At 42.6% G+C, this 27,227-nt stretch overlaps 1 protein-coding gene across 1 annotated transcript in view; it reads left to right on the forward strand.

Moving 5' to 3' along the window:
* nmnat2 (nicotinamide nucleotide adenylyltransferase 2) overlaps window positions 1-27,227 on the forward strand; it is a 259,268-nt gene that overhangs the window by 208,574 nt on the left and 23,467 nt on the right. The window contains exon 5 of the mRNA XM_043699527.2: window positions 22,445-22,568. Coding sequence (XP_043555462.1) covers window positions 22,445-22,568 — 124 coding nt within the window. The remainder of the gene's footprint in view (window positions 1-22,444; window positions 22,569-27,227) is intronic.

Here is a 27,227-nt window from a genome sequence, read left to right on the forward strand (position 1 = left end):
AGAATTGCATGCAGTATTTAAATAGCAGCCTAACCAACATCATGTACAGCTGCAACATGTCCTCCCAATTCCTATATTCAGTGCACTGACCAATAAAGGCAAACAAACCAAATGTCTTCTACACGATCCTATCTACCTGAGACTCCACATTCAAGGAACTATGAATCTGCACTCCTTGGTGCCCAAGATGGAGGCCTGTAGGAGCAGTGAGCCAGGAAGCAGCTAAGAATTCCATGTCGAGATTTCTCAGTATCTAATTTGTTTGCAGCAGATGGTAGGATAGGAGACTGCATGTTAATGAGGCGAGGTCTGCAGTTAATTAGGCTGACAACAAACAATAATCCCCGTTCATTGCCATCTCACCACTGTCTCATGAGAATCTCATCTCAACGTCCAGAATATGATTGGAAACTGCAGCTAGTTATTCCAGATGTCATTTTGTGCTTTGCTCAACCTCTCCTGTAATATTGTTTAATTTCTCACCTTCACCACCATTGTTCAGGTGCCGAAAAGATTCCACCCATTGTCTTTGTTATAATTAATATACAAGGAAAAGCAACATTTTCTGATATAGTGACCCATCATTGCTGGCTTAAGTCTGCCATTGGATCTCATATTTATCACTATTTTTATCCACTAAGTCTTTGTTTAATATTCTTTCATCAATAACAAAGCACACATTTATTGAGTTAATGGCATTGAGTCATCTCGATCAGATTATCTTGATGAATTTCTTATTTTCTTGCTGACAGAGACTCGTTAGCTATTTCAATATGAATGAACCGTCTGGATATACTGTGTTCACAGGAAGACCACAGGAGTTGAGGATAGTGCTTTTAACAGTTCCTCTCAGCTAACTTTCCCCACTTGCTCATTGCCTTGGGTTGTTCCCATTGTGGTGAACAAACAAGTTTCTATGAATTAATGCTTTTGTTGGCTTGCAGCTTATCTGATGTTCTAGCTGTTGGCAACATGCTCCATGAAGAGTGATATTGCTGATAGGCTCTGGCAAATGCACTGACATTCTTTCCTTTGTATAGCTCACTGGAAATTGGTTACTGTAAGTAGAAGCTTGCTGTAAAATGCATGTTTCTTTTCATTTTTCTCCCTCTTCAAAAACAGATAATTTAAGGAGCAGACTTCCCATGACCATAGCCAGGCTGATACATTTCAAATAATCAGGCAGGTACTGACTTCAATTTACTTGAGTGTCACAAGTTATCATGTTATTAGTTACAAACTCAATCATTACATTTCTTCCCAAGAATCCCACCAGTTTTTCAAATTACGTGAATTTAACATAGGTTGGAGTAATTTAGACTAAGATCTTTAATATATTTTGGTGGGGTTTTATAAGACAACTGGACACAATATTCTAACATTTAAGGTCTTGTAAGTGTGTGTGGAGTTTTTAGGTGGCGTTTATATTGTATCTGCATTGTATCTTGGTTCAATTAGAACAGCAATCACCTTTGGAAGCAGTCAGAAAAAGATACTGGGATTAAAGCAAGCATCATTATTGAAGCTACAGACAGTGGGACTCATTCAGTAAAGCCTTAAAGTAACAGCAATCATTTATTTAAGATGCAAATAGTCAGACTCATGGAGAGAACTCATAAGAAGACAGGAATCCTCCATTTTTAAAAAAAATGCGGAAAAACCCTTCAGTTAGAGCACAGAGAGCAGCATTTGTAAAAGGAGAAAACACATCATACAGGCAAATGAGAAATAGTGTCCAACTCATCTTGTATATATAACGTGGAGGTCCAGTATGACCCAAACATTCAGTTCCAAATATTTCTCAAGTTTAGCTTGTTACTGGCTTTTCCCTCTGGGATGCTATTGTTGCAAATTTAAAAGTGCTGTTAGCAAAGATAAACAATCTCAACAGGAAGATGTAGCAGTATATCAGAAAGAAGGGATTATAGGTCTTTGCCAATGATCTGGAGTAACAAAACCTTGTAGACAAAGGCAGTGATCATTTATTAATACATTCTGTCACTTTCAGAAAATGTCTTGCTTCAGCACATTTTCTGAAAGTGACAGTGCTTTTCTGTGACATGAAACGAAAAAGCTACCTACACATTGAGGTTAATAAGATAGAACAGTCAATAACAAAAAAGAGGTATTCCTCAGGAAATAGCTACTGTTGCACAGCCTTTGGCTATTGAATATTTATATTAATGGTCATCTCACTAATTCCAGACTTGATAAAGGGGTGAATACATCAGCCAACAACAGTGCAACTACAACATCTAGGAGATATAGCACTTAGTATTAAAAGTATCCGACAAACAACCGTCCAACACAATTAAGAATTCTCACTCCAAAGGTTGAATGCACATACAGTCATAGAGATGTACAGCACGGAAATAGACCCTTTGGCCCAACTCATCTTGACCTCAACGTTTTTCAAATGGCTGGTGAAGTCAAACTAGTTAAAGTGCAAAGGAAATGGTCCAGGAACAAGTAGTCATGTAAAAGCAGGTGAAGAATGTTTAATGAAGGAACGGCCAGATTTGGAACAAAGGGCCACCAGGAGAAGATGTTATAGGGCTCCGTAGACTCCAGATGTAACCCAAACAAAATACTTATTGCATTGTGAGTAGCTATGTTTGTGCAGGAAAGGTATTTCATACTGTAGGCAAAATGGAAACATACAATTATATTGGGGACAGGAATTTCTTTTCCATAGTTATCAACATTGAAGAGGGTTCAGATTGCAGAGAACAGCAAAGTTAGTGAGCTAACACTAACAACCATGTATCAAATGAGCAGTAATCTGCACTTGAATTCATTAGGGCATCTGTGGAAGGTGCAAGTTCATACTGAGAATTTCATTTCTTTATCTTCCTAAGAAGAAGAATCCTCAGTACAGTGACAGAGATCATGCCAAACAAGAAGTAACTCTTAAATAACACGATTGCAGAAGTGAACGTGATGGTTTCATAAATACTATAATCACTGAACTGAATGAAAGTGTCGAAGCTAATCAACAAGTTAAAGTTAAGATTCGACAATGCTTCAACACAGATTTAGTGTCAGATTGAGAATAAACATCTGCTGACAAAGATTGAAGATCTGCTGCTGAAACCCCATAGAAGCCATCACTGGGCTGGAACGAACAATTTGTAGGGATCCAGGATCTGATCAGGAAGGAATTGCCTGTTTAAGTGATCAAGACGCTGAAAAAAGAAACTGCCTGTTCCAGTTGGACAGCTACCTTTAGCATGGGAAATACGTGAGATTTAAAGTCCTCCAAGTATTGTATGGTGAAAGTGCCTGTGGCAGCAGGGAGAGTATCTTATACAGCGGAAGCCCAAGATATTAAAAGTCCACCATTTTAAAGGGACTTGTACACTGTCTGCAATGGAATCAAACTCAACATTTCTCCAAGCTCCTCAGATGAGAATGCAATTTGTAAGAATAGTGAAGCCACCAGATTGCCTGTGCTTCTGAAATTAGAGATTTGGAGGAGGATAGGATAATTGGCAAACAAATTATCTACATAAATATCAGATAACAAGAACAAAAAGAAAGTGAGATATTGTATAAGTTTGCAAGGGTCTAAAAAGGTTAGTAGTGAGACATGTCTTCACCCACACCCCACTATGATGGACCTGATGGGAAACAGCTTCAAATCTTGAATAAGTAAGAGCTACCGTCCAAGTCTTCTAATTCTCTGAAACAGTGTCTATCATATCAGAAGTTAGTTAATATCATGCAATAAACTATCATAAAACTGGCCAATGATTTTCATCTCCCACACCAGATCAAGCGGGTCTGTAGATCCATCCCTTAAAAGATGATGGTGACAGGAAATCTAGCCAATGGTGAGCAATACTTCATACAACATGGTGATCAATGCTGAGGATTGTTTTTGTGAAGTTGCTGTGTCATAACATTGAGGAGAAAGTGAGGTCTGCAGATGCTGGAGATCAAAGTTGAAACTTTATTGCTGGAACAGCACAGCAGGTCAGGCAGCATCCAGGGAACAGGAGATTCGACGTTTCGGGCACAGGCCCTTCTTCAGGAATGAGCAGAGAGTGTTCAGCAGGAGAAGATAAAAGGTAGGGAGGAGGGACTTGGAGGAGGGGCGTTGGAAATGTGATAGGTGGAAAGAGGTCAAGGTGAGGGTGATAGGTCGGAGTAGGATGGAGGCGGAGAGGTCAAGAAGAAGACTGCAGGTCAGGAAGGCGGTGCCGGGCTGGAGGGATTCGGCTGAGACAAGGTGAGGGGAGGGGGGATGAAGAAACTGGTGAAGTCCAAGTTCATACCCTGTGGTTGGAGGGTTCCCAGTCGGAAGATAAGACGCTCCTCCTCTGACCGTCGGGTTGTTGTGGTTTGGCGGTGGATGAGTCCAATGACCTGCATATCCTCGGTGGAGTGGGAGGGGGAGTTGAAATGCTGTGCTACAGGGTGGTTGGGTTGGTTCGTCCGGGTGGCCCAGAGGTGCTCTCTGAATCGCTCCGCAAGTAGGCGGCCTGTCTCCCCAATATAGAGGAGGCCACACCGGCTGCAGCGGATGCAGTAGATGATGTGGGTGGAGGTGCAGGTGAATCTGTGGCGGATATGGAAGTTTCCTTTGGGGCCTTGGAGAGAAGTGAGGGGGGAGGTGTGGGCGCAAGTGTTGCACCTCCTGCGGTTGCAAGGGAAGGTGCCGGGAGTGGAGGTTGGGTCGGTGGGGGGTGTGGATCTGACAAGGGAGTCGCGGAGGGAGTGGTCTCTACGGAAAGCTGATAGGGGAGGGAAATATATCCTTGGTGCTGGGGTCTGTTTGGAGGTGGCGGAAGTGACGGCGGATGATGCGCTGTACATGGAGATTGGTGGGGTGGTAGGTGAGGACCAGTGGGGTTCTGTCCTGGTGGCGGTTGGAGGGGCGGGGCTCAAGGGCGGAGGAGCGGGAAGTGGAGGAGATGCGGTGGAGGGCACCGTCGACCACGTCGGGGGGGAAATTGCGGTCCTTGAAGAAGGAGGCCATCTGTGTTGTACGTATTTTGAACTGGTCCTCCTGGGAGCAGATGCAGTGGAGACGAAGGAATTGGGAGAATGGGATGGCGTTTTTACAGGGGGCAGGATGGGAGGAGGTGTAGTCCAGGTAGCTGTGGGAGTCGGTTGGTTTGTAGTAGATGTCCGTGTTGATTCGGTCGCCTGAGATAGAAACAGAAAGGTCTAGGAAGGGGAGGGAGGAGTCCGAGACTGTCCAGGTGTCATAACATTGACCTATTACAGCAATAAAAGCATCATTACAAATTCTTCTCAAGTTGTAGTGCCGTACTTTTATAGGACAAGAAGCCCCAGTAAAACTGAGCTTGATAAGAGTCCAGAGAAGGCCGATTTTCACATTCCCAGGGCAAATAAAGATACTTAAGGTCCATATTACATGAACAATTTAAAAAAGCAATCTTGTAACAAAAACAGAAGTTGCTGGAAAAGCTCAGCAGATCTGGCAGCCTCTCACAGAGTTGTAGCGATGTACAGCACGAAAACAGACCATATTGTCCAACTCGTCCATGCCGACCAGATATCCCAACCTAATCTAGTCCCATTTGGCAGCACATGTCCCAACTCCCTCTAAACCCTTCCTATTCGTATACCCACACAGATGCCTTTTAAATAATGCAATTGTACCAGCCTCCACCACTTCCTCTGGCAGCTCATTCCATGCATGCACCACCTCTGCGTGAAAAGGTTGCCCCTTAGCTTCCTTTTATATCTTCCCCCTTTCACCCTCAACCTATGCCCACTAGTTCTGGACTCCCCCACCTCAGGGAAAAGATTTTGTCTATTTATCCTATCCATGCCCCTCATGATTTTATAAACCTCTATGAGGTCGCCCCTCAGCCTTCGACTCTCCAGGCCCCAGTTTATTCAGCCTCTCCCCATAGCTCAAATCCTCCAACCCTGGCAACGTCCTTGTAAATCTTTTCTAAACCTTTTCAAGTGACAAACATTCTTCCAATAGGAAGGAGACCAGAATTGCACACAATATTCCAAGCGTGGCCTAACCAACGTCCTGTACAGCCGCAACATGACTTATACTCAATGCTTTGACTAATAAAGGAAAGCATACCAAATGCCTTCTTCACTATCCTATCTACCTGTGACTCCACTTTCAAGGAGCTATGAGCCTGCATTCCAAGGTCTCTTTGTTCAGCAACACTCCCTAGGACATTACCATTAAATGTATAAGTCCTGCTAAGATTTGCTTTCTCAAAATGCAGAACCTCGCATTTATCTGAATTAAACTCCATCTGTCACTTCTCAGCCCATTGGCCCATCTGGTCCAGATCCTGTTGTATTCTGAGGTAACCCTCTTCATTATCCGCTACACCTCCAAATTTGGTGTCATTTGCAAACTTACTAACTATATCTCCTATGTTCACAACCAATTCATTTATATAAATGACGAAGAGTATTGGCCCCAGCACCAATCCTTGTGGCACTCCACTGGTCACAGACCTCCAGTCTGAAAAACAACCCTCCACCATTATCCTCTGTCTTCTGCCTTTGAGCCAGTTCTGTATCCAAATGGCTAGTTCTCCCTGTATTCCATGAGATCTAACCTCGCTAACCAGTGTCCATGGGAAACCTTGTCGAATGCCTTACTGAAGTCCATATAGATCACATCAACCAATCTGCCCTCATCTATCCTGTTTGTTACTTTTGCAAAAAACTCAATAAATTTATGAGACATGATTTCTCACGTACAAAGCCATGTTGACTATCCCTAATCAGTCCTTACCTTCCAAATACGTGTAAATCCTGTCCCTCAGGATTCCCTCCAAAAACTTGCCCACCACCGATGTCAGGCTCACTGGTCTATAGTTTCTTGACTTGTCTTTACCGCCCTTCTTAAACAGTGGCACCACGTTTGCCAACCTCCAGTCTTCTGGCACCTCACCTGTGACTATCGATGATACAAATATCTCAGCATGAGCCCAGCAATCACTTCGCTAGCTTCCCACAGAGTTCTAGGGTCCATGTGATCAGGTCCTGAAGATTTATCCACCTTCATGCATTTCAAGACATCCAGCACTTCCTCCTCTGTAATATGGGCATTTTTCAAGATGTCACCATTTCTTTCCCTACATTCTATGTCTTCCATGTCCTTTTCCACAGTAAACGCTGATGCAAAATACTCATTTAGTATCTTCCCCATCTCCTGCGGCTCCCCTCAAAGGCCGCTTTACTAATCTTTGAGGGGCCCTATTTGCTTCCTAGTTACCCTTTTGTCCTTAACGTATTTGTAAAACCCTTTGGATTCTCCTTAACCCTATTTGCCGAAGCTATCTCATGTCCCCCTTTTGCCCTCCTGATTTCCCTCTTAAGTATAATCCTACTTCCTTTATACTCTTCTAAGGATTCACTCGATCTATCCTGTCTATACCTTCCATATGCTTCCTTCTTTTTCTTAACCAAACCCTCAATTTCTTCAGTCATCCAGCATTTCCCTCTACCGTCAAAATTGGCCATTCTCCAATTTTAGAACTTTAACTTTTAGATCTGGTCTATCCTTTTGCATCACTATTTTAAAACTAATAGAATTATGGTCGCTGGCCCCAAAGTGCTCCCCCACTGACACCTCAGTCACCTGCCCTGCCTTATTTCCCAAGAGTAGGTGAAGTTTTGCACCTTCTGTAATAGGTGCATCCACATACTGACTCAGAAAATTTTCTTGTACACTCTTAACAAATTCCTCTCCATCTAAATCCTTAACACTATGGCAATCTCAGTCTGTGTCTGGAAAGTTAAAATCCCCTACCATAATCACCCTATTATTTTTACAGATAGCTGAGATCTCCTTACAAATTTGTTTTTCAATTTCCCGCTGACTATTATGGGGTCTCTAATACAATCCCAATAAGGTGATCATCCCTTTCTTATTTCTCAGTTCCACCCAAATAACTTTCCTGGATGTATTTCCAGGAACATCCTCCCTCAGTACAGCAATAATGCTAACCCTTATCAAAAACTCCCTTTCTGTCCTTCCTGTAGCATTTGTATCCTGGAACGTTAAGCTGCCAGTCCTGTCCATCCCTGAGCCATGTTTCTGTAATTGCTGTGATATCCCAGTCCCATGTTCTAAGCATGCCCTGAGTTCACCTGCCTTCCCTGTTAGGCCTCTTGCATTGAAATAAATGCAGTTTAATTTATCAGTCCCAGCTTGTTCTCTGCTTTGTTCCTGCCTGGCGTGACTGTTTGACTCACTTCTTTTCTCAACGGTACCAGTCTCAGACTGATCTCTTTCCTCAGTATCTTCCTGGGTCCCACCCAACTCTCCCCCCATTGCACCCTTGCTAGTTTAAATCCTCCTGAACAACGCTAGCAAATCCCTGCAAAGAGAAATCAGAGTTAACGCTTAATGTTCCTCAGAACTGATGGTAGCTAGGATAATGTCGATTTATATGCTGAAGGTGGAGTCGAGGAGGGGGTAAGGTGTAGATGATAGTTGGGGATAGAGCCCAAAGAGAGAGAAGAACAGCTGGACAGACAAAGGAGTGGCTAGGAGAGTGAATAGCTGTTAATGGCGAACAATAGGTAGTTTATCATGGCAGACTGTGTGATACAAGGCCTGGTGTGTGGGGTAGGGGCTAAGATATGGGAGAGTTCAAAGTATTGAGTCCTTAAATTATTGAACTCGACATTGAGTCAGGAGGGTCCCTGAGGGAAAATGAGGTGTTGTACTTCCAGCTTGTGCTGAGCTTCATTGGAACACTGCAGCCAGCCTGAAACGGAGCAATCTTGTATCCTCAATACAATGCCTTAGAAAGTGAAAATGGCAGTAAGGTAGAATAAGACATTGATTTCATTAATTCTGACAGTGTTGAGCTCTAGAATTAGCCATCTGACATTTCAAGCCACTCATAAAGAATTAATTGTTGGTTTTCATCTGAGCCCTTAATGATGGAATATCCTAAGATTCAAAACTCAAAGTTGGCTCACAGCACTTTCCCCATGGAAATTTGTTTCTTCCTGGCTGGGAGAGAAGCAGCATTCTTAACAAAGATTAATCTTGTGTGATTATTTGCTCACCCTGAAAGCTATAAGAAATTAGACACAAAATAAAGCACTTGAGAGGGAATATTGGCCTGATGCCAAACCATGACTAACCTGTCAAAGATCTGCTGACAGAATTAGATGTGTTGTTACTGTGGAAGATTGAGAGTGAACTAGATTCAGGTATTAAAAATATTGACAGATGGTTTTAAGTTCTGAGGACATGGACATAAATTTGATTAACTCCAACTGAGACAATTTTCTTCCACAGTGAGAGTAGTAATTTTTGACAGGTACTGGACCCTCCCACAAGATGTTAGAATGGACTCTGAGAAAATTACTGAATTTCGTATCAAATTAGCTGCATAAAAATGAAGATCGACCAATACCTTTCACAATGATTTTTTTAAGTGGAAACATATACATAAGCTTGCTGAGCTTGAAGGTGTGTTTTCAGAGGTTTTGTCACCATACTAGGTAACATCATCAGTAAGAGACTCCGGTGAAGCGCTGGTGGTATGTCCCGCCTCTCTAGTTATAGGTCTTGGTTTCTTAAGGTGGGTGATGTCATTTTAGTTTCTTTTTTTCAAGGGAAGGTAGATAGAGTCTAAGTCAATGTGTTTATTGATGGAATTCTGGTTAGAATGCCATGCCTCTAAAAGTTCTCATGCGTGTCTTTGTTCCGCCTGTCCTAGGATGTGTGTGTTGTCCCAGTCAATAGACAATAGGTGCATGAGTAGGCCATTTGGCCCATCGAGCCAGCACCACCACTCATTATGATCATGGCTGATCATCCACAATCAGTATCCTGTTCCTACGTTATCCCCATAACCCACTATCTTTAAGAGCTCTATCCATCTCTTTCTTGAAAGTATCCAGAGACTTCACCTCCACTGCCTTCTGGGGCAGAACATTCCATATATCCACTACTCTCTGGGTGAAGACGTTTCTCCTCAACTCTGTTCTAAATGGCCTACCCCTTATTTGTAAACTGTGTCCTCTGGTTCTGGACTTACCCATCAGCGGAGACATGCTCCCTGCCTCCAGAGTGTCCAATCCTTTAATAATCTTGTACGTCTCAATCAGATCCCCTCTCATCCTTCTAAACTCAAGCGTATACAAGCCAAGTGACTCCAATCTTTCAACATATGATAGTCCTGCCATTCCGAGAGTTGACCTCGTGAACCTACGCTGCACTCCCTCAATAGCCAGAATGTCCTTCCTCAAATTTGGAGACCAAAACTGCCCACAATACTCCAGATGTGGTCTCACCAGGGCCCTGTACAGCTGCAGAAGGATCTCTTTGCTTCTATACGCAATTCCTCTTGTTATGAAGGCCAGCATCCTATTAGCTTTCTTCACTGCCTGCTGTATCTGCATGCTTGCTTACATTGACTGATGCACAAGAACACCTAGATCTCGTTGTATTTCCCCTTTTCTTAACTTGACTCCATTTAGGTAGTAATCTGCCTTCCTGTTCTTGCCATCAAAGTGGATAACCACACATTTATTCACATTAAACTGCATCTGCCATGCATCCGTCCACACACCTAGCCTGTCAAAGTCACCCTGTATTCTCATAACATCCTCCTCACATTTCACCCTGTCACCTAGCTTTGTGTCATCAGCAAATTTGCTAATATTACTTTTAATGCCTTCATCTATATCATTAATGTATATTGTAAACAGCTACGATCCCAGTACCGAACCATGTGGTACCCCACTAGTCATCGCTAGTTTATCACTACTCTTTGTTCCCTGTCAGCCAGCCAATTTTCAATCCAAGTCAGTATTTTACCATGTGCAGTAATTTTGCTCACGAATCTCCTTTGTGAAACTTTATCAAAGACTTTCTGAAAGTCCAGTACACTACATCCACTGGTTCTCCCTTGTCCATCTCCATAGTTACATCCTCAAAAAATCCAGAAGATTAGTCAAGCATGATTTCCCCTTCGTAAATCCATGCTGACTCTGACCTATCCTGTTACTACTATCCAAATGAGTCGTAATTGACTTCAGCATCTTTCCCACAACTGATGTCAGGCTAACAGGTCTATAATTCCCTGTTTTCCCTTCTTGAAAAGTGGGACATTAGCCACCCTCCAATCTGCAGGAACTGATCCTGAATCTATAGAACATTGAAAAATGATTACCAATGCATCCACGATTTCTAGAGCCACCTCCTTCAGTATCCTGGGACGCAGACCATCAGGTCCCGGGGACTTATCAGCCTTCAGACCTAACAGTCTATCCAACACCATTTCCTGCCTAATATAAATTTCCTTCAGTTCATCCGTTACCCTAGGTCCTTCAGCCACTATTACATCTGGGAGATTGCTTGTGTCTTCTCCAGTGAAGACAGATCCAAATTACCTATTCAACTCTTATGCCATTTCCTTGTTCCCCATAATAAATTCACCCATTTCTGTCTTCAAGGGCCCAGTTTTAGTCTTAACCTTTTATACCTAAAAAAGCTTTTACTATCCTCCTTTATATTTTTGGCCAGTTTGCCTTCGTACTTCAGTTTTTCTCCATGTATTGCCTTTTTAGTTATCCTCTGTTGCTCTTTAAATGTTTCCCAGTCCTCCGGCTTCCCGCTCATCTTTGCTATGTTATACTTCTTCACCTTTATCTTTATACAGTCCTTAACTTCCCTCATCAGCCACAGCCATCCCTGCCTCCCCTTAAGATATTTCTTGTTCTTTAGAATGAACTGATCCTGCACCTTCTCCATAATACCCAGAAACACCTGCCATTGTTGTTCCACTGCCATCCCTGCTAGGGTATTGAACCATTGAACTTTGGCCAGCTCCTCCCTCATAGCTCCATAGTTCCCTTTGTTCAACTGCAATACTGACACTTCCGATTCTCCCTTCTCCCTTTCAAATTGCAGATTAAAATTTATCATATTATGGTTACTACCTCCTACTTCGAGGTTCCAGATCAAATCCAGCTTGTTGCACAACACCAGACCCAGAATTGCCTTCTCCCTGGTTGGTTCCAGTACAAGCTGTTCTAAGAATCCATCTTGGAGGCACTCCACAACCTCCCTTTCTTGGGGTCCGGCACCATCCTGATTCTCCCAGTCTACCTGCATGTTGAAATCCCCCATAACAACTGTAGTAATACCTTTGCGACAGGCCAATTTCAACTCCTTATTCAACTTACACCCTACATCCAGATACTGTTTGGGGGCCTGTAGATAACTCCCATTAGGATCTTTCTACCCGTAGAATTTATCAGCTCTATCCATACTGACTCTACATCTCCTGATTCTATGTCCCCCCTCGCAAGGGACTGAATATCATTCCTCACCCACTCCCTCTGCCCATCAGTCTGTCCTTTTGATAGCACATATAGCCTTGAATATTCATTTCCCAGGCCCTGTCCACTTGAAGCCACCTCTCAGTTATCCCCACAACATCATAGCTGCCAACATTCCAACTGAGCCTCAAGCTCATCCACCTTATTTCTTATGCTTCGTGCATTCATACATAATATTTTTAATCTATGACTCCCCTCATCCTCCCTATTTCACTTGACCATACTGTGTGATCCCTTCTTGAGTTTTCTGCTCCATTGATTCTGTTGTCTTTCTTAACTTCTCTCATTCTCACTTTCTCTTTAACTTCCTTCTTAAATTTCCAATGTAGGTTTCTCCAGTTTCCTCACACAGACCAAAGGTGTGTAGTTTAGGTGCATCGGCCATACTAAATTGTCCATTGTGTCCAAGGATGTACAGGCTGGGAGGGGTTAGCCATGGGAAATGCAGGGTTGCAGGGGCTGGGTGGGACACTCTTTTGAGGGTCAGTGTGCCTTGGATGGACTGAATGGTCTGCTTCTACAATGTGGGAATTCTATGGCTATATTTGATAGGCTAAATCTTACCTTATTGGCTAAATGCAAGTTGCATTGAGTTTTTCGAGGGATATATGCTGTGTGGCTTAGTGAGAGTTCTCACCATATTATGCCACACGTTACAGTATATACACGTCTTAACTGTATAACTCATCCCTACGGTGTCTCTCCTGTCTAATCCTATCCTCATTCCTGAAATTCCTGGAAGAATTCTCTTTCACCAGAGAGCTACTGAAAGACCTGCATCCTTTGCACCTGTGCCATCTTGAAAAGACTGGTGCACTCAGTCAAGCACTGTCAGTCTGGAGCTGCCTTACAGGATTCTGCTCACCCCATTTTTCAGGTAGGGATCTGGAGGTCCTCCTGGACAGGATGATGTAGATGTGGGGACTTCCTCTTCCACCAGGATTAGCAGTGAAGGCTGTGACACCAGGCCATGCCAGCCTAGTCCCAGGCTACCACTCTCATAAAGCAATCTCAGCCATCTGCAGAAATATCCAGCAGGGAGGAAGAAGATTAATGTCCTTCTCCACTTCACCAGTGTCGGTGCTACCATTCTCTCTCCTCACACTCTATCTCTGCTACTGTACTCACCTCCCACCAATGCTCCCGCTCTATCACTCTCATTAATGCCTGTAATATCTTCCGTCCCTCACTGTCACACACCCCAACATGCCCTCTGCCCTGCCTACTCACTCACTCATAATACTGCCCCACCTACTCCAAAAGTAACAGCTGTGCTACTCACTTTCAATCCTTTAAAACCTGCCACTGTCTCTGCTTCCAGAAAGGAAACAGCCTGCAGTGGGTCAACAGGACTCCAGATGGGCAGTAGGCTGCCCAACATTCAGCTCCTCGCCCCTTTATGTGAAGAGTGACTCTGACCAGCCCAGGTGGCTGACTGACTGTTTCCAAACCCTAGACTGGTATCAAAGGCTGCAGTTGACTTACTCAGGACCCCCTGGGTAAAGGCCATCCCCCATGACTTGACTGGGGCCTGCTGCCAACCACAATGAGCTTCCCTTCTGTAAATGGCAAGACAAGACAGGAATAATGTGAGATGCTGTGAGCACCTACATAGGCTCAAATTGAGTGTGGACTACGTTAGTGAGTGAAGAGCTGGAGATGCAGCCTGGTCATGTCCAAGCTTGGTGTGTGTTCCTGAGTACACAGTATCCTTGCAGCAACATTACAGTGCTGGTTGCTGGTGCAGTACTGAAGTGTAGGAGCGCCATACTCTAAGTGGATTGGATATTTACCATGAGGGTTCTTAGATGCTGGTAGTTCCATGGACAAGATGTGCAGTGCCTATGAGCATGCCCTGAGATGTTGGTGCCTGGTGTCTATAGGGAGGTCCTTTGGAGTGAATTGAAGCTACCAGGTACTTGCCATGTCAAGATTTCCTAATGTCTAACTTGTTTGGTTGGTTGGATAAAATATATAGCTGAATATCAATGAGGCAAATTGTGCCATTAATAAGGTGTTGTACATGCTATAATTCCCTTTAATTGGCAACCCACCTCACCGTTCAGTAAATATATAATAGATGGAGCAAGAGGCTGTCAACATCAGGATAGGCCTTGCTGGACCTCTGGACCAATTGTGCCACAAATCCCACATAGCCCATGGTCACTCGGACCTCTTTCCAATTCTGGACAATATTTTGTAGTGGTTACCTAATTTCATCAATGGTCAGGCTAGAACTTTCATCTTCCTCTTCTTCAAAGTTTTCCTTTTGGTTATTAATCTCCCTCAGAAATAAATTGGAAAAGATTCTTGTCTCTTGATTGTATCTAATCTTTGATGTATAAAGATTAAATTTATCGAATGGGTTTATTTCTTCAGTATTTTATTCTGCTTGTAATTTTGCTAGCATTGGAACCTACTGATAATGATAAGAGGGATGGTAGAAATATTAACAATTTATTTGTCTCTAGTATTTACCAGCAAGATAGAACAGGGCAACATGGCAGTGAATGTTGTGATGAATAATGAGATAATTGCATTTAAAATTTAAAAAAGGTATATTTGAATAAACGAGTGAAACTCAAAAAAGATAAAACTCCTGGTCCAGGTGAATTGTATTCATCTATTTTCAGATAATCTAGGGGGGTGATAAAAGCATTACAACACATATTTAATCATTTATTAGAGAGGTGCAGTACCAGAGAATGTTAGCAGCTAGCTAATGTAGTTCCTATATTTAAGAAAGAGAAACAGAAGGGGTACAGGGATTCATATTGTCGTTAAAAAACACAAAAATTGTTGCTGCATTATTCTGCTGGAGGAACAACACCTCATCTACCAATTAGGTAATTTATAATGTTCTGAACTTCTCATTCAGTTCAACAGTTTAGATCTTGAGCCTCAGGCACATTTTGATTCTTATTTTTTTGCCACATGCCTGTTTAATTCTTTGTGTTTTATGTTAATTTTCCATGTGTTTTGCTTTCAGTTCATTATTCTGCCATTTACACTCACTCTTGAAAATTGTTTTGTTTCTTTACTCTAACTATTACTACCCCTTTGCTTTTTGATCCATGAAATTTAAGTCATTATTTTCTTCCTTGTTCTACTCTGGTCCAGACCTTGCCTTTAGTTCTTTAGGCCATTCAGTGGTGGAGGGTTGACATCGACCTTCTTTGCCCTAAAGTGACGTGCCACTGGCTTCATTTGGTTTCAATTACTCAGTAACAAGAAATTACATGAAAGTAAGGTAGCAGTTCTCAGTTAATATTTCTGGTTGTGAGAATGTTTACTGACTTGCCTCAGAATTAGATCATTTTTTATCCACAAGATTATTTGATACATTGAAAACAATTCAGAAACAAATAAGTGCTGTTTGAATCCAACTCATGCCCAATTAAGTTTTTGCTTGTCAGTATACATCTCCCATTTGGCAACAAAGAATTCCTGATCTAGAAATCACTTTTCTGATGAGCAGCTGAAAGATACTATCTGCAAGTTTGTCTGACTGTCTGTGCAATGTCTGTACACAAGCCAAAATATTTTCCACATTATTTAATTCTTTTTGTCCTAACACTTATTTCTTGGTATATGAATACTCTCATTTTTTTCTCTCTAGCATTAACCATTCCTTTTTTTCTATTTTCTCTACCAAGTTTAATACTTTTCTCCCTATTCAATGTTTTACCTTAATATTCTTCAGTGTTCAGGGCGGCACAGTGGCTCAGTGGTTAGCACTGCTGCCTCACAGCTCCAGGGACCCGGGTTCAACTTCTGCCTCGGGCAACTGTCTTGTGTGGAGTTTGCACGTTCTGCGTGGGTTTCCTCTGGGTGCTCCAGTTTCCTCCCACAGTCCAAAGATGTGCAGGTCAGGTGAACTGGCCATGCTAAATTGTCCATAGTGTTAGGTATAGGGAAATGAGTCTGGGTGGGTTGCTCTTCGGAGGGTCGGTGTGGACTTGTTGGGCCAAAGGGCCTGTTTCCACACTGTAGGGAATCTAATCTAAAGTTTCTGATTTCATCTTTACCCCTTTCCTACCAATTCAATAAAATAAGGTTCTAAAAACCTTGGAGATTAACTGGAAATTCAAAGCAGAGCACTAAACTAGATAATCTTGTCTGCAGTAATACTATTTTTTCTCTTTTAAATCTTGGGAATAACATTCGCATTAAGAAAATGTGTTTTATTTACTTACCTTCCTCTTAAAGGGACTGGCAAGATCATTGGAGGCCAGTGAGAAACAGGCTCATCTCCAATATACATCAGTGAATAAAAATATATTCAATATTTACCATGGACTGAAAGCAAATACTCCAAAGAGAAAATCCACCCAATCTAGGCATGTGAAGAGCAGAACCAAAACACAAACCAGATCTGTTAAAACAGAAAAGGTATACAGATTTGTGCAAACTAACTGAACTTCTTTATATTAACTTAAAAAAAAATTAGGACCTCCATGACAGGGTGACAGAGAGCACCTTTGTTGTTTAAATCCTCACTCAATTCAGATCCAGGTCTGTGAAGTGGTCTTTTGCAACTTGTCCTTAAAATTAGTATAATGTACAAGTTAGGATTTATTTTATTTTTGTATTAACCTCGTGGAATTCACTACCCTATTCAATTTCAAGAATTAGCTTTGGAATAATGAAACCATCAGGGACCAAATCTTCAGGTTATGTACACAGACAGCAGTTGTTGGAAAGTGATATTCTTAGGTTGGATGCTTTTAGTTTGGTTAACAAAAACACCATTGAGGAAAATGGGATTAGACAGTAGTTGATAGATAATCAATGATACTATCAGATTGCTGTCTTTACATCAATAGAACGTAGGAGAAAGTGAGGTCTGCAGATGCTGGAGATCAGAGCTGAAAATGTGTTGCTGGAACAGCGCAGCAGGTCAGGCAGCATCCAAGGAACAGGAGAATCGACGTTTCGGGCATAAGGCTTATGCCCAAAACGTCGATTCCCCTGTTCCCTGGATGCTGCCTGACCTGCTGCGCTGTTCCAGCAACACATTTTCAGATCAATAGAATGTAGCATAGCAATGTGAAAGAAGCAGAATAACTCCATTGCCAGGCTCTGATATAACACTGAATTAAAACTATGTAGTACGCACAGGAAAACCATCTCAAAAAGCTTAGTGTTGGCACCATATGGGGGACAATGTGAATCTAAACTTTAAAAATGCTCACCCGGTTCTTTGTTCCCTTGGGGCACTTTATGATAGATTGTACGAATACAGATGCAGTACATGGGATTCTCCCATCAGGCACAACAAGACATTTCACCTACAATTTAACATAGACCGCGCAGCCTGGTGTCACATCTTACAGCTCCTGCAATATGATCACAGCTGCATTGCTGCCTATTAGTTTCTGATGGATCCTGTTCTTTCGGGAGGGATTCTTATCACTTTAACGACGGAACTAGCCCAGAATATCCAGAGTAGAATGAAAGCAATCAACCTGAAATATTAACCAAAAGAACTGCAGATGCTGTAAATCAGAAACGAAAACAGCAGTTGCTGGAAAAGCTCAGCAGATCTGGCAACATCTGTGAAGAGAAATCAGAGTTAATGTTTTGGGTCCAGTGACCCTCCTGCCAAGTGGTTCAGAGAACTTCAGTGGGAAACACGCACCAAACAACCCCATCGCTCTGTGGCTGACCACTTCAACTCCCCCTCCCACTCCACCAAGGACATGCAGGTCCTGGGCCTCTTCTATCACGAAATCAAAGCCACCCAACAACTGGAGGATGAACACCGCATCTTCCACCTTGGGACCTTTCAACCACACGGCATCAACATCTACTCCACCCGTTTCCAAATCTCCCCTCTCCTCACCTCATCCTAGATCCTAGATCCAACCCTCCAATTCAGGACTGCCTTCTTGACCTGTCCTACCTATCCATCTTCCTTCCCACCTCTCCGCTCCACCCTTCCCACTGACCTATGACTATCACCCCCCACCTGTTGCCTTCCCAGCTCCCTTTCCTTCAAGCCTATCTCCACCCCCCTAGTTATCTCTCATCCCCCTTCTCTTCCCACATTCCTGATGAAGACCCTATGCTCGAAACGTCGATTCTCCTGTTCCTTGGATGCTGCCTGACCTGCTGCGCTTTTCCGATGTCACACTTTTCAACTCTGACTCTCCAGCATCTATGATCCTCACTTTCTCCCATCTGTTCCTTCCTGCAGAACTGACATTGTCTGATACTAATTTCTTGGCTGTGCCAAGGCTGCTGGAGCTGCCAGTAGACTTTCATAGTGGGAGAGCTGAGCTGTGTGCACACCCCTACCCCTGTAAAATACTGCACTCAGTGGGAGCTCAATAAACGTATAGCACAGTAAAATTACTATACTTCCTAATAATATCAAAACGTGAGCTCTGCTCCAACAAATTTACCATCACCTGGTTACCCTTAGTGATTTTTCATTGTCACGACCTAACTAGGAAGACAGACTGATTCCTATCCTTGTTCTGGATCAGTGGTGCTGGAAGAGCACAGCAATTCAGGCAGCATCCGACGAGCAGCAAAATCGGATGCTGCCCGAATTGCTGTACTCTTCCAGCACCACTGATCCAGAATCTGGTTTCCAGCATCTGCAGTCATTGTTTTTACCTCGCTGATTCCTATCCTTGTCCCACTCCTCCAGCAGCCTCGAGAAAGTTTGTATTTAAACAGGGAGGTGATATTTCCAATTATACATACTGACTGTAAAGAAGTAAGTATCAGAATCTAGTCAGCCAGATTCCTCAAACTAACAAAAACTTATTTATTGTGAAAAAAACTTGTTCAAACAAAGATGCAGAGATGATTGGCAAATTTTAAATGTACAAATATATCCAATTGCCCATATGAAAAGAATTACATATATACCTGTACAGGCAACCTTCAAGCCTGGAAAACAGTTTTAGCAGAGTGTTATCTTAAAAGTACTTTTAAAGTAACAGCGAATGTTTGAAAAAAAGTCTTATTCCAAATACTGATCCGCAGTTAAAATCACATTCCATGTTAGCTGTAAGCAATGGGGTCTCTTCCTGAATCCTAATGGCTGATTTAATTCTCTTTTTTAAGACAATGGTGTAGACTCAGGTTTCTCCTTTATGAACACTTCACATGTGGTGGTGAGGCCTTCCAGTTTTAACTCACAAATGTTGATGACAGAGGTTTCAATGAAAGAAAGGGCAAAGGATGCTGCCCCGTGTCACATTTTCTCTGATTGTCCCTCTTTCAGGCCAATGTATATTACACTAACAAACTGGGCCTTTTGACATCTCTCTCAAAATGTTGACCACTCAGTGAATCCTGCCAACCAACTTAAGCTCTTTGTAAATACAGCATTTTTGAAAAGTTATTTCCAACAAGTTCAATATGTCTGTATGCATAGCTGATGATATTATAAATTAATACTTCAGATAACACATCGTCAGAACATCACAGAGAAAGATGGTTTAGCTGAAAGCAATCGTGATTGAACCTTTCATTCAGCAAAGACAAGGAGTTTGCTATCTATATTTTACTTCTCAGATACAGAAGCAGATCAAGGCCTGCAGGACAATAGTCTTTATGAATTCTGCTGTATTTTGGACAGACATAATTTTGATACTGTTTTTGTGCCACATAAAAGCAATAGGATTTAACCTGCTATCTTGGCTGCATTTTGTACTGCTATTTGTATGGGCCAAGAGCTGTATATGCTGTATGTGCAGATGACACCAAAATTGGAGGTATAATGGACAGCGAAGAGGGATACCTCAGATTACAATGGGATCTGGACCAGATGGGCCAATGGGCTGAGAAGTGGCAGATGGAGTTTAATTCAGATAAATGCGAGGTGCTGCATTTTGGGAAAGCAAATTTTAGCAGAACTTATACACTTAATGGTAAGGTCCTAGGGAGTGTTGCTGAACAAAGAGATCTTGGAGTGCAGGTTCAAAGCTCCTTGAAAGTGGAGTCACAGGTAGAGAGGATAGTGAAGAAGATGTTTCGTATGCTTTCCTTTATTGGTCAGAGTATTGAGTACAGGAGTTGGGAGGTCATGTTGCAGCTGTACAGGACATTGGTTAGGCCACTTGGAATATTGCCTGCAATTCTGATCTTCTTCCTATCTGAAAGATGTTGTGAAACTTGAAAGAGTTCAGAAAAGATTTACAAGGATGTTGCCAGGGTTGGAGGATCTGAGCTACAGGGAGAGGCTGAACAGGCTGGGGCTGTTTTCCCTGGAGCGTCGGAGACTGAGGGGTGACCTTATAAAGGTTTACAAAATTATGAGGGGCATGGATAGGATAAATAGACAAAGTCTTTTCCCTGGGGTTGGGGAGTCCAGAACTAGAAGGCATAGGTTTAGGGTGAGAGGGGAAAGATATAAAAGAGACCTAAGGGGCAACTTTTTCACGCAGAAGCTGGTACATGTATGGAATGAGTTGCCAGAGGAAGTGGTGGAGGCTGGTACAATTGCAACATTTAAGAGGCATTTGGATGGGTATATGAATTGGAAGGGTTTGGAGGGATATGGGCTGGGTGCTGGCAGGTGGGGTTAGATTGGGTTGGGATATCTGGTCAGCATGGACGGGTTGGACGGAAGGGTCTATTTCCATGCTGTACATCTGTATGACTATGACTCTGTCTGAGGAGATGCCTGTGAAGGGTGTCTGTTTATTAATTTGAACTTCAGCTCTCATTTCAGATGGAGTTTAAATAATTCAGAAAGCACCATACTCATACCCCATTGACTAAGTAGAGGACTGATCTGAAACTACCTGTACTGTAAACTGCTTCTACACCTGGTTATGAATATCAAAGGGAAAGAGTTTAACATGAGATTGCTTCAATGGACAGTGTCATCTACCACTATGCTACCAATTTTTAATTTTTAAAGTTCAAGAAAACAATATATTCTTTTTGTTTTCAAATTCCCCCATTCTATAAAGAAGGCCTTCATTTTTTTTTTGGTGTGTTTTCCTTTTAATAAACTGCAAAACCTCAATGAAGGCCTAAGACAGATCATGTATCAACAAGGCGAAATAGTAATATAAAACATAATATAAGCCTGGAAGATAGTGTAGTCAATTTTGATTCCAATCATGTGAAGATATGTTGGCAAGCTAGAAGCACATGGGACAGTGGTATGATGATCCAGGAAACAGGAGAAGGAAGTTCAGAGGAGCTGTAACTGTAGTAATATTGATTTAACTCAAGATAAAAAGAAAGATTACAGGAGGAGCAAGGAAGAGACAGAAATTGAGTCAGAAATTGCCGTTCTGGCAATGTGCTTTCCAGTGTCCAGAACCACTTTATTTCTTCAATAATTAGTTGCTATTTGTGTAATGTTGCTATTGCAGAGTCACTACTTAGTTCTTTATGTGAAGCCAATTTCAATTATTTGACAAAACACAGCTGTTATCATCTAATAGGAGTTAGAGAACACATGACTTCAAATGTTAATTAAGGGCTAATTGAGTGAGAACTGGGTGCATTAATAAAAGGAGCAAGTAATCAGTGTAGTTGAGTTTGTGGTGGGTGAACTAGAAATAAAACTCTAATGAGAAAAGCATATAAATTCAGCTTTATCTAACCAGAATTTTTAACTTCTGACATTTAGCAACAATGAGAAGGAATCCTCTTCCAGAGGAGAAAGAGCTAGCAGCCTCAGCTTGGCTGGCAGCTCCAACTGGGCGGGTTTGCCAAGGCTTGATTGGCCCATGGTTTGTGAGACCTTCCCTGGGACTGTACAAGTGCCTGGCCTGCACCTCAGCTGAGAGATAAGACCCATGATGCTTAAATACAGTTCTGCCTGATATAAATACCGCTTTGAGACAATTGAACTGAAACTTTGCAGCTTATTGCAAGAATAATAAGTGAAATTCTGGGGCTTTTAAAGTCAAAATTAGTTCAAATACACCACCAGTTAAAGAAGCTGTGAAATAAAGTACTTTAACATTTAACTGATGTGCTAATTGGAAATAATAAGATCAAAAACTGTTTACTCAAGGAAGCTGTTATCATCTGCTCGCAACTGTAGAAGCTAATTAGTATCATTGTGAACAAACTCTGAAATAGTGAGAGATGCTAATAACCTGAGTTGTTTATCACCTCTTTTTGAACTTTCTCCTAGAGGGTTACGGGTTGTATTCTATCCAATGTAAACTCTCCAGCCACACCTGTGATTGGACAGCCGCAGAATGGAAGACGCTCCATCTACCAGAATTCCACAATCACAAATGAAAAACCCACTGCAGGTAGGTCTGAGCCATGATATAGTGGGTAGCATAATTGGGCAGCGTAGTGGGTACTGAGAATAGTTTATTTAGCATTGAATCAATTATCAATGTCCACTCTTGTTTTTGGTGTTTATATACACAAATGAAATGTTCGGCAAAAGCCGCATAAATGCAACAGAATATAGGGGTACCTTGATTATCCAAACGAGATGGGCGGGCACTATTTCGTTCAGATAATTGATTATTTGGTTAATTGATTAAATGCCTTTCCTCTGGGGCTCAGAGTTTTTAAAGTCTGCTCCCCGTTCAGGAGGTAAGGCAACATCACAGTTTGTGAGACCCCACCCACAACACCACCCCCTGCCTGTCCCTGACTGCAACCCTGTCAAACACTGCCTCCCTTCCCCCCCATCCCACCCCATCCCATCCACCCCCATCCCTTCTCCGGTGCAGCCGGACTGGACACCAACAACAAGATTGCTGCTGCTGCTGCCTTTGTGGGTTAAGTCTCCAAATAGCGCACACGCACACACACACACCACTTTACTGCAACATTTTAGATAATTGGTATTCGGATATTTGAGGTTCCTCTGTAGTATCATTCCATTATGTTGGAAGTAGACCCCTTACATCTTCATTCATGGCTCGATGGACATGTTCTCCACCTGGCATGTATTGAGCCACAAAGGCAGATTGACCTTTGTTCTCCAGTTTGTTGTAAATTGAGCTAACCTCAATCAAGCAGGAGTTCAGGAGCTTGAATTGAATTGAATTTATTGTCATGTGTACCGATGCACAGTGGAAAGTTTTATCTTGCGAGCAATACAGGCAGATCACAGAGTTAAGTAGCATAGATAGTAAATAATAGGTAAATAGCAGCAAAAACAAAAAGACAGGTATTGGTGAATGTTAAGAGTTTGTGAACCCATTCAGTATTCTATCAACAGTAGGGTAGAAACTATTGCGAAGCTTCAACAGAATGATGGATATCTGGGTCTTAACCAACCATAATAACAAGGCTTGAGTACTGTATGGTGTTTAATTCACTGCATGTTACTTCATTTGAGAATTTGTCTCCCAGAGGAGATTGTTTTTGGAAGAGTGGGGTGCCAGTACATTAGTCTCCTCCAGTGCATCGCCAAGAACATATGTTTTGTCAGAGCAGCACAGCTAACTCTGTCCCATTTTTACCTGATGTTCTCACATGCATCTTCATATCACTTGGATCATACACCAGAATGGCTGCTCTTTTAATAAAGGCAGCAGCTGAGCTGGCTTTTTAAAGTGGGTCAGTTTATACCTGACTTTACTTCTGGGCAGGGCTCACCAATACAATGTGCACCTATCCATTGTACAATTCAGCCTGAGCTTTTCTTTACTGTATGACTATACACTTCTATTCCAAGATCGTGGCAGAGTAGCAGGGCCGCATGCAGGCTCTTGCCCGTGGCTCATCCGTTCCCATCTGCTTTACTTCTTTTTTTCTTCTATTTTCTTCTGCTCTTTTTCTTTCTTTTTTTAAAATTTCATTTTTCTTTTCTTTTGGCGGGTCAGTCAGCAGCATAGGTGCAGCAGAAAAAGGAGGCCATGTGTGGAGTGGCAGTTGGAGGAGGCACGCATGCTGCTGGTCAGCTGACTCAGGGCTCAGGCCTCATGGTGGAGGCAGTAGAATGAAGTTAGACTCTCTTTCATTTATATATTTTTACTCTTTTCATTCTTAAACTATTCAAAATAGCACTGGATTATGGGAACAGTTGAAGCTTCTCACTGTATTTTACTGAATTATTCACTGTAAAATACAAGTGACAGTAAACGATTCACATTCAAATTCTGTATTGATTGTAAAGCCAGGTGGACCTCATAGGATAGGAGTTCCCTTATTGGGGCTGTTAGCCTGGTCCACTCAGGGAGCCCTAACTAACAGATAAGAAAAGGAATGTCAGACATCACATTCACTCTGAGAGCTGACTCTGAGGGAGCTCCATGTGCAAACAAAGGGTGACTTGGTGATGGGATATGGCATCTGTGGAGTTATTTCAACATCCTTCATGTTCTTTTAGAGCAAATACGACAGAATTGATTCCATAATTTGCATAAAACCCAGAATTACTTTGCGGAGAATTTCGGAAAAATAGTTAGCGTGAATATTTAAATTGAATACCTGTACAGTAGAGAGTTTGGAGCATTCATTTTTGACACATACAGTGATAATATCAATGCTGTGCATTTCCAATCCCTGGGATGTTACTTCACTCCTGACTCTTTCCTTAATTGCTATTATTTGACACAGTGGTGTAATTAAAATGAGTGCTAATTACTATTGTGATGAAATTACAGCTTTATTTTGTGTAAGTACTAGTTTAGGTGACATGCATGATGTGAAATGTACGCAGCCCATTAATTCACTGATAAAAACTGCATGCAGAATCTTTAGTAAGCTTTGGTTACTTAAATCTTCCCCCCCACACCAGAAAATTGGTCCCTTTCTTTTCAGGCTATCTCTGTTGTAGTGCTCAATTTCAGAATCAAAACATTCCAAAGATGCCACTATTGGTACGTCTTCATTGTCCAAGGAATGGGAGTGGGGCGGGAATGAGCGGTGTCAAGTAATGCTTCACAGGCAACAATTATTTCCTCTTCCACGAACTGTTTTGAACCTAAGGATATATTGAATGGAAGATTTCTATTAGGGATGCGGGCCTGGACTATCAGCTGGCTACCATGGTACCAGCAAATATTAGATTAGATTACTTAGTGTGGAAACAGGCCCTTCGGCCCAATAAGTCCACACCGACCCTCCAAAGAGCAACCCACCCAGACCCATTCCCCTACATTTACTCCTACACCTAATACTACGGGCAATTTAGCATGGCCAATTCACCTAACCTGCACATTTTTGGACTGTGAGAGGAAACCGGAGCACCCGGTGGAAACCCACGCAGACACTGGGAGAATGTGCAAACTCCACACGGACAGTCGCCTGAGGGGGAAATTGAACCCTAGTCTCTGGTGTTGTGAGGCAGCAGTGCTAACCACTGAACTATCGTGCCACCCACTTGGGCAGGCCTGGCCAAGAGTTACCATGCCTCATTGAGTTGAGAGTGTGGTGCTGGAAAAGCTGAGCAGGTCAGGCAGCATCCGAGAAGCAAGAGAATCGACGTTTCAGGCATAAGCCCTTCATTTCTTAGGGCTTATGCTGCCTGACCTGCTGTGTTTTCCAGCACCACACTCTCGACTCTGATCTCCAGCATCTGCAAGCCTCACTTTCTCCTTCACACCTCATTGAGCCTAGTACGATAGTCACCTTGCCTAACCCAGGTCAGGGACTGGGAACTTTCTATTTTGCCTGCCTTGTTTCAAGTAATACCTTGAAAACCCCCCAGCAGACACCAGAGCTTGATACTGTACTTAGTCCTTCCACCAAACTGGGGCAAAATTATTTCCAGAGAATAAATTCTTGATGCTTAAGCTGTCTAGTATGGGATAAAGATAGTATGTATCTGAAGAAATATGAATGTATCAAGTTCAGTTGGTATGGATTTCCAAAAAGCAAATACTGCCTGACCAAATTGATAGGACTTTATTTTCCCATGTTTTGGCTCAGTGTCAATTTTGGAGATTTTCATCAAGGTTTCTGACTGTGAGTCCTGTTGACCTTTCACACACAATTCTCTGCTGCTCATCACGTTAAGTATACATCACAACTCCACGGTACCATTCTCATACAATCTTGCGCTCAGCAACAGCTTAAATGCTAACCGTTTATGCCATGGGCACCACCCTTAATGGCTGACTGCACGTTCTTTGAAACACTGCAAGCCAGGAACAGCCCCGAGTTTGCAGATTTGCAATTCCAAACAACATCGCTTAGAGAAGCAAGTGGTCATCCCCTTTCACATAGACAAATGTGGAGGTCTTCATGAATGGAGAGGTGGGAGGAGGGCTCTCCGCTTTCCCCAAGACCTCCAGAGGAGGCTGTGTTACTAGACACTACCAACCTGGTCTGAAGTAGCCAATCAGGCCTCTGTGGTGTCCATGGTAAAGAGGAACACACAGATATTACAAATGTTTATTCATCTTCTACACTTCTCAAGGTAAGCAGGGTTTCCTCTGCTACCTTTGTACCCACCTTCCACCAAAGCTCATGGTCTACCACTCGCAGTACTGCATGCAGCATCATCTCTGCTGTGGGTAAACACTTTAGGTGTGACACTGACATGATACAGTGCAGTACACCAGCATGCCTGCCTCCTCAAGCTGCCAGATTGTCTGTGCAAGGCAGAGGTGTTGTGAATGTCCGCTTAAGTATAAAGTGAGTGAGGGCTAAGATAGCAAGTAAAGAGCCCTAAGATGTGACCTGTTCTGATGGAGAACATGGGTAGCTGTCTCTACGCACCTTTGCAGAAGCATTGCAATACAAGGTGTTGGTGCAGCATTGAGGGGCTGAACTGCATTGTAAATTTGAGATTGGCCATGACCATGTGGCAAAGCTGGTATGTTGCCTGTGCCCACTTGCCTGCACATCCCTAGACACAATGGGCAATTTAGCTTGGACACTTTTGGATTGTGGGAGGGAACTGGAGCACGTGGCGGAAATCCGCACAGACATAGGAAGAATGCACAAACTCCACAACAGCCCCCTGAGGCTGGAATCAAACCCAAGTCCCTGGTCTAACC

This window comes from Chiloscyllium plagiosum, unplaced genomic scaffold, assembly GCF_037043375.1.
Source record: "Chiloscyllium plagiosum isolate Xiang-an unplaced genomic scaffold, Cpla_swu_hap1 HiC_scaffold_9, whole genome shotgun sequence".
NCBI classification, from domain to species: Eukaryota; Metazoa; Chordata; class Chondrichthyes; order Orectolobiformes; family Hemiscylliidae; genus Chiloscyllium; species Chiloscyllium plagiosum.